The following is an 8,883-nucleotide window of genomic DNA, read 5'->3' as shown; positions in this document are numbered from 1 at the left end:
TGACATGTGATTGGCTCAGCCGCTCAGTCAGAAGAAAAGGAAGGAAGGAAGAGGGGCAGGAATCAGGATCGCGATGATGAAAAGAAAGAAGCCAGAGAAAGAGATGGGTGGAGCAGAGAAAGTGAGGATGAAAAAGAAAAGAAAGTTGATAGAAGACGCAGCAAAATGCGCAAAATGAACTGATATGTTCCGTCGTGGTGGGACCAAGGTCGGCCAGGCCGGTGATGACGACACGGCCACAGCAGGTTAACAAGCTACACCGCGCCATCATCCCAGACCAGATAGTGTTTGTGTTTCAGGACACAGACAGAGCTATCAGTAAAGTTACACAATAAATAAATCATTAATTTGCTTTGTCAATTAAAAATAAAATCCATAGGCTACCAACTGACCATAAAACACTAAAATTCATTGCAATAATAAATAAATAAATAACATTCTGTTTTAAAGATATAATTTAAAATTATAAATATATATATAATATAATACGGCTATATTTCCTGTTATGTTTCTGCATTAGTGTGTGTGTGTGTGTGTGCGCGCGGCACTTTTCTTAAATTGAATTTTAGATTTTGTTTGTGTTCTAACACTGAATTATTTGCAAAAGTACTATAAATGTTATCATTGTTGCTGTTAATGTTAGACACAGATAATGCCAGTCATGAGAGTGAGGAGGAGAGAGGGACAGATGAGGAGGGACAGGAGAAGGAGGAGGAGGAGAAGGAGGAAGAGGACGAAGAGGAGGAGGAGGAGAAAGAAGAGGATGGGGAGAAAGAGGAGGATTTAACAGGGAGAGGAGAAAGAAGATGAAGAGGAGGAGAAAGAAGAGGGGGAGGAGGAGAAAGAGGAGGATTAAACAGGGAGAGGAGAAAGAAGAGGAGGAGAAGGAGTAGAAAAAGGAGGATTAAACAGGGAGAGGAGAAAGAAGAGGAGAAGGAGTAGAAAAAGGAGGATTAAACAGGGAGAGGAGAAAGAAGAGGAGGAGTAGAAAAAGGAGGATTACACAGAGAGAGGAGAAAGAAGAGGAGGAGGAGAAAAAGGAGGATTAAACAGGGAGAGGAGAAAGAAGAGGAGGAGGAGGAGAAAGAGGATGATTTAACAGGGAGAGGAGAAAGAAGATGAAGAGGAGGAGAAAGAAGAGGGGGAGGAGAAAGAAGAGGAGGAAGAGGAGTAGAAAAAGGAGGATTAAACAGGGAGAGGAGAAAGAAGAGGAGGAGAAGAGGGAGGGAGGGAGAGAGAGAGAGAAAGGAGGAGCAGCAGTTTGTACAGTATATTGAACAGGTATTTTTTCACACACACACACACACACACACACACACACACACACACACACACACACACACACACACAGTAGTTTTGTTGGTTGAAAATAAAGTATTTGTGTTTAAATTAAATTACGGTTCTACTTGTGCCCTTCGTGCGATCGGATAAAAGGCCTCTCCAAACCAAGCTCCCGGGCTGAATTTCAACCCCAGCCTGCTTGTCTATCCTCTTAGAGCCTACTGTACCTGTTTTTGTATCTTCTAACTCAGTTCTTAGGCTGCAAAGTAAGAACAGGAGCCTCCCAAGCTCGTTTCTTGTTGTTTATTCATTATTATGTATGTTGCATCTCTGTATTGCTGACTGGAAGAGACTGAACAGACTGATCAAGAAGGCCAGCTCTGTTAAGAGAGAAGACCCCTAGACTCGGTGGTGGTGGTGGTGGTGGTGGTGGTGTGGCAGCACTGAGCAGCTTCTTTAGTCTCAGGTTGCTGCACCCACAAGTGTGAAGGAGAAATATTACAAATATTTCCTTCAAGCTGCTGTCACAACACTGCACTCAGTAGTCCACACACACCTTAGACATTTAAATTCACTTACATTCACAAGTACACAATATTTCAGTCATACTGATAAATTTCTGTCTTTATTGTAAATATCATTGCTGTTCATTGTGAATTTCTGTTTTTATTTAGGCAATTTAGGTGCCTCCTACTCCTCTGTAAACAAATAATGCATTGCATGAGGCTCAGTGACAAGGTCATACATGCAAAGCAACACAGAAACTCAAAACATAACCATGACATCATTTTGGTGAACCAAAAGAGATTGGGGTTGAATCCCGGTTTTCCCATGTGATGCGTGGGCTTCTATCCAGTTATTTGCTTAAACAAATAATTCAGTGAGGCATAAGGCTCAATGACACAATCATTAAATAAAGGCAACACAGAGACTCATTCAAAACCCTACCATGGGATCATTTGGATAAACCAAATGAGATCAGGTTTTTTTTTAAAGCAGAAGTAAGTGATATATTTGTGTTAATCTAAGTCTTAAATAGTTGTATCTTCCGACAGCAATCACTTACATAGAGTGTTTGGTCTGAAACACGGGTCTGTCAGTCACTCTGCTCTGCTCTGAGCCCAGGAGAAAACATTTATCGTATCCTACAGTTTTTATCCAATGAGGAGAGAGAACGACATGCAGGGCTGTGTGTGCAGCCAAGGGACGCCGTGAATGTGGCGACGTAGGGACGAGGACTGTTATGGTGCGTTCAAGGAAACTCGTATCTTTCCGACCGTGAAGTGGTACCAGTTCGATCTGGTACGAGTTCACGGGTCAGAAGTTACGAGTGGCCGTTATAGTGACTTTCACAGGTAAAACAGGTCGGAAAAACACGAGTGGGTTGCCTGGAACGCTACAAAGTCGTAAGTTGTGACTTGAAGCTGTAATTTACGATTTCAAAAGCCTGCCTGGAACGCAGCATTAGCCAAAACCACCGGACCACTTACTTCTGCTTTAAATCCTAGTTCATGTGATGAGTTGGTTTCTATATTTCACACTGCAGTCCTCTTCATGCTTTTTATCCAGCGGTCTACGTGTCTTTTGTTTGATAATGGACCTGTTGCACCAGTTTTAATAAACTTGTTCTCATCTTTTGATTTCTAACACGTCTATGTATGTTTGCTCTGTTTAACCTTTTTAAGTCCCTCCCACCCTTACATCTTGGGTAACATTAGCAGCAGTGTTGCCAGTCATCACTGAGTGCTTCCTTGTTTTTCTTTTGTTTAATTAGCATTATTATACTTTTGCAACACCTTCTGCATGCCTTCCATGATTATTTTATGTGGTACATCCTGTTTGATATGTTCCTGTTCATTTTACTGTGTCTTCTTCTGTGAAGTACTTGGCAGCAACATTCATTCTTTACTTGTAAAGACTTCATGCATGAGCAGCTTTTATGTTTCTCTCAGAGTGATCACCCTAACCCTTCAAATGGCTTCAAAGTTAACATGTACTCTAGGCCTAATAGGCCACTATTTCATACTTTGAAAAATATTTACATTTACATTGTGAACTGATTTATTGGGAATGTTGCAGTATTAAAATGTATTTGAGGTCAGGGAGCAGGAGAAAAGCAAACAGATAAAGGGGCTGAAACCAGAGTGTAAAAAGATGATGCCATTTCTTTTATTGAACCTATACCTACCTAGGTTTTGACCTAATCTTGTTAACCTCTGTTGACCTCATGACAAAGCACACATGACAGCGGATTTGGATAACTGAAATATAATCAAATCATCAAAGTCTTCTGCTCCCCCCTGTAAATTTGTCATTTTTCAATCAGAAGGTTTATTTCTACATTTTTTTGTTTTTTCTGGGCCTCACATATGTATCTTTGTTATGGACTCTGTCACTCACTGACCATGGCATCGTTCACACTTGTTTGCTGTTCTGACCAGTTCTGTATTGTATGATGTTTTTAAAAAATTATGTTTTATTCATTTATTTCAGTTGATTAATGGAGAGAACCAGGTTTCCATCAGCCAATTACCACACAATCAATAGCTTTAGGCTTTGTCATGACTTATTAGTATTTTCACACTGTCTTTTTTTACTGCAATAAAAGATTTGAACACTTCTTGCAATCTCTGTCTCACTGCAGTGTGGATACGAGGTGTGACCAGTTGATTTGATATTCATCTCAAACTCGACTCCTTTCATCAATGTGTTTCACAGTGACAGGTTTGAGCAAAGAAACATGCCCACATTGTGCTTGTTATGACTCATCACAGAAGAGATAGAGTTAATATTTACAGACTTTAATAAGAATTTGTACCCACTATACCTATACTGTAAGTTGGTACTTTGGGCCAATGACATCAAATGGCCACAAGATGACACTGTTGCTCAACTCTTCGGGATTCAGTTTAATTTCCCTAGAAGTGATGCACTCTGTATAACAAATGAGGCTAACCATCTACTCCACCAAGTACTGTCTTATGTTGTAACTTTTGAGCTAAACCCCCAAATTTCACCGTCAGAGATTAAACCCAACAGAGGGACACAGAGGAACTGTACAATCATGTCAAAGATGCTCTCTATCTATGATGATAGATAAAGTCGTCTGCCATCTGTAGGATTTGTATCTAGACGTGTTTTTTTGCCACCAATCAAAAAGTTGAACATCTCTAATATTCTCGTTGGTAGCTGAAGGCTTTCTTGCCGACGTCAGCAGGAACTTACGATGTAAAATGTAGCGATACATTTTGTCTAGTCTTCAGATAACAGATAAGTCTGTCTCCTGATATGAGATACTCTCATTGTTAAGATCAGTTGTGTGTGTGTCACATGTTCATCAAATGCTGTTGGCAAATGATAGCAGTGAGATGCTTTCTGTTATGATAATAAGACTAAGCTAATACAAGACATCCCAAATCAGGACCCGAAATGCAGACAGATAAAAAATTGAGTTTAGTGGTAAAAAGTTGATATAAATGTAATTATAAAGAAAATCAAACTTACAAATCAGGCAAAGCAGAAATGGGAAGGTGAATCCATGTAAAGCTCAAGAACAAAAACCAGAAGCTCTGGGAAACACGATGGGTAGAGTGATGAAGGCAGAGGTTTACTGTACAGTAAATACACAAAGGAGGCAAGAGTAATAAAACACAGGTGTAATACATTAGGGTGTGGCAGGGAATCAATGAGGATACAGGATAAAGACAGGATATCAAATGACCATAAGCTACATAAGAAACTCTACTGTATTTTACTTTGATTAGTGGGGAAATATTTTTGCTGTTTAGAGGTCACAGATGGAGGCGTTAACCCTGTAAAGCCTGAACCATGAAATAATTGCCAGAAAATTCTAATTCTTTGAAAATGGAGTCTTTATTGGACCTTCTGACAAAAAAAAAAAAAAATTCTAAAAAAAATCAATTTTCATATATGATTTTTAATTTGTATCATATTTGATACACCAGGTCTTAATGGTCCGTTTTTTCTTTTTTGAACAAACATAAACATATACAACTAATGTGTTGTAATTCATTAAACTTCAAAACATTAAACATAGAAAATAACTTTTTCTTCAGGCAGCAATAAAAAATCCACCAATGAAACCTTGGAAGCGTTAAGTAAACGTAGAAAATTAATTTTCATCACGCTTTTACTTATTTATTTATTTATTTATTTATAACATTAACCCAATATTCAATCATGATACAGCAGACTGAAAATACAATATAGGTTAGTTTTTTTTAATTACAGTTTTTATTTATTGTACTTATTTATTTTTATTTATCTTAGTGGGCTGACACGGGACCAGGGCATCGCAATTTAGTTCATCCCATGTTTTTAACATGTGTTGTATGACAATAAAGAGACCTTTGACCTTTGACCTTTGAGGTTATACATTTCTACTCTAAATATACCTAATCATGTCATTTAAACCTTAAATTAGTTTAAAGTTACCATCCAAGGCTGCATTTATTCATTGATTGACTGATTTTCCTGAATTGGACACCTGATAAACACCCACCCCTCTGTCCAAGACCGTTGCTAAATAATTTTATAATAATAATAATAGCTTGGGACTAATTGTGATGTAAGATAAGTGACTTGTAACTTGTTACAGGGAGAGTGGAGGCTCTCTGCCTTGCACACTGCTGCTGAAAACCAAACCTGCACGGTCCTGTCTCGGACCCACTGGCTCTGAGGCTCTGATCATGCAGGTTTGGTTTTCAGCAGTAGTGTGAAAGGCAAGTTACAATTAGTCCCAAGCTGTTTAATGAAGGTAAAAATGAAACATAAGGTAAATATCATGCATAGCTGTGTGCTACTCTTATCAGAGCGGCTAGCAACGGTTTGTTTTACTTAGCAATGGTCTTGGACAGAGGGGGTGGCTCGTTTAGATCTTGTGTTCAATTTGATGAAAAAATCTTAAATAGGCTTTAGCCCACCTGGGACCAGTAACTTTAAATAATAAGAAGACTGTATGTTGCTTTATGGAAATTGCATAATGTATGAAATGCAATTAAAATGACTATTGACAGATTTGCAAAAAAAATTACCATTTTAAAAACCTGCCTTGTTATCAAATTTGATATCACACATTTTCAACACGGTTTTACTATAAGATAAGTTAGTTATTAAAATATTAAATGATTTTAACATTACATCCAATGCAGTAACTGTTCCTATTATCAAGTTTCATGTAAAAAAAAAAAGTTTTCAAAATAGCCACAATAATATCCACGATAAAAACACATGGTGGGTCACCTGATTGACGGTGGCCATTTTGGGATGCCCCAAGTGAAGTACCGCCTCATTGTATTAATTACTTCACACCTGGTTGGGATTATCTGACATTATATGTATCTGATTGTATACCATTAGGTTTTTCAAGGGAAAAAAATATCACAGTGAGGATATAGGAGGACTGCAAAAACCCATGTCTCCAAATATTGATACAAAAGGTCATACAGGGTTTAAGATGCTTTATCTGTGCAAGATGTACATCATTTTGTTTCGCCTCTCATACTTCCTGAGTAGGTCAGATAATCTCAGAGGCAGCAGTTGTTATCTGAACCTGGCTGGGAGGTTGAATTGTTGTTTTTTTATCCTCAATGATGTGACATGTGAACTGTGATATTATATAATCCTGATGTGATTAATAATAGTGAGCATTAAAAATACCTAATCTCACTTTACAATTCTTACTTAATTAGTTGCTAATTCATTTGCATTTTTTGCATAAATTACTAAAAAAAAAAAAAAGCTGGTCAGGGGAATCCACTGACAATTTTCACTTCTATTCACCTGAAACATTAACAAGAAACTGAAATGTGTGTGACATGTAGAATCACACAAATATGTCTTGGATCAGAAGATTAACTGAAACAATCTTTGCCTGTTTATCACTAGCTTGTTTTTTTTTTAATAGGAAACACCACGACACCACACACACAGTTTATGTTTCTATTGATGTTATTTCATTTTCTGTAACTCACTGTTATGTCCAGCACTGGTGTTCATCCCTTGATCTCTGTTATGCGTTCATGTCTGCTATTTTAAATCAATAAAGCTCCACCCACACCCATATCACATGTAACACAGCAAGGCAGCTGTTAACTGCCCGCAATATCGTTTCACTTTAGTTTTACAGTCATAAGACGTTGTGCTGTGTTTGGATCAAAGCAAGATTTGATAGATCAAAGCAGTATGAGGAAGCAAAACAAAGTGTTTTAAAAAAGCATAATGTTTCTCCTGTGGGGTCCCACCTTAAAAAGGGGATCACTAGTCAAGCCCAGTCTCTTTTTTCTCTGTTTTGTTTTGATCTCAGTAAGCCTATTAACAGGTCACGTCGAAGTTAATATATTAGTGACCACTTTTGATTGGATTTCATTTTCTTGCTCAGTGCAAAAGAAAAAAGAAAAAAAAGAAGTCTTCCCTGTGTGTCTGAGCATGATACAGAGAGAGAACATGGGGTAAGGAAGGACTGAGGAAGGCAATTCTAAACGGTTGTAGCTTTTCAACTTTTATTTTTTAACACTTAATGTTCATATACTCAAAATATTTTGACCATTCAGCCAAACCATATCAGCCATATTGTACTTATGTCCATTGTATGTATGTCTGTCACTGCTTATTGCTGCTTATATGTCTTGTTGTTACACGGTGCACTTTTGCCCAAGACGAATTTCCTCTTTTGGGGGACAATAAAGTTCATCTGATCTGATCTGATCTGATCTGATGTGGTCTGAGTGAGCTGATGTCAGTACGTCCTCAGTGTGTCATCTGTGCCTTTTCATTTGTGTTTGGGGCTGTCAGCTTGTTTGGGGGGGACTTTCTCTGATGGAGGACAAAATTTGCTTCCCTGATGCAAATTGGGTGGAGCAGGATGCTCAAAACTCTATTTTGGTATCTAATTTGACTTCTGTCCCTGTCCCAGTTTACATGCAACAGATAAAATCGAATAACTGACGGGAACGTGTCGTCCTCCTCAACACCAGGTGCTGATTATGTGTCGTTTCAGCAGGTTAATACGGCCCCTTTATCCGGTTTTGAACCTATTAAGCCAGGTTCAGGTCGGCATTTTCGAACAACAGTTGGTTAATCTTACAGCTTTGTCCATCTGGTACGTAATGTGCGCGTTACTTATTGTGCAGATAAGGTGCACGATATCCCTCGTGGTCATGGAGATTTCGAGAGGCAGACAAGAACGGCATAACGCTACAACAATCGCTTCTGTGACTGGCTTTCTTGGATGTTTTTGTTCTTACGCGCGTTGTCTGATTAAGGTGTATACATGCCGGAGAAAGTCAAATTCCAATCACATTATCTGGGTGTCTTAATCAGAGAAGGAGTAAACACGTTTACATGCACTCAGTTGTCCAGTTATAGTTGGATTAAGGCGGTAATTTGGTTTTTCTCAAGTGTCGTGTAAACATACTGAATGAAAGAAGTGTTGACAGCTGGCTACAGTATAGTCTGCCATTTTAAGTTATAAAAAATATAATGAGATGCATGCATGCAATAGATGTGTTTCACTAATGATTAGTTCAGTCAGGACCACTTTGTCAAAATAATCTTTATTCACTTGCATAAGTTTCATTTGGC

General features: G+C 38.3%; 1 protein-coding gene across 1 annotated transcript in view; it reads right to left on the bottom strand.

Annotated features, from left to right (window-relative positions):
• Positions 1-1,664: 1,664 nt before the first annotated feature.
• LOC146984774 (deoxynucleoside triphosphate triphosphohydrolase SAMHD1-like) overlaps positions 1,665-8,883 on the bottom strand; it is a 17,908-nt gene continuing 10,689 nt past the window's right edge. Inside the window, exon 16 of the mRNA XM_085783213.1 lies at positions 1,665-1,751. Coding sequence (XP_085639339.1) covers positions 1,665-1,751 — 87 coding nt within the window. The remainder of the gene's footprint in view (positions 1,752-8,883) is intronic.

This window comes from Trachurus japonicus, chromosome 7 (genome assembly GCF_045865225.1).
Source record: "Trachurus japonicus isolate A0001 chromosome 7, Traja_1.0".
Classification (NCBI taxonomy): Eukaryota; Metazoa; Chordata; class Actinopteri; order Carangiformes; family Carangidae; genus Trachurus; species Trachurus japonicus.
This window is presented reverse-complemented; position numbering and strand designations above follow the sequence as displayed.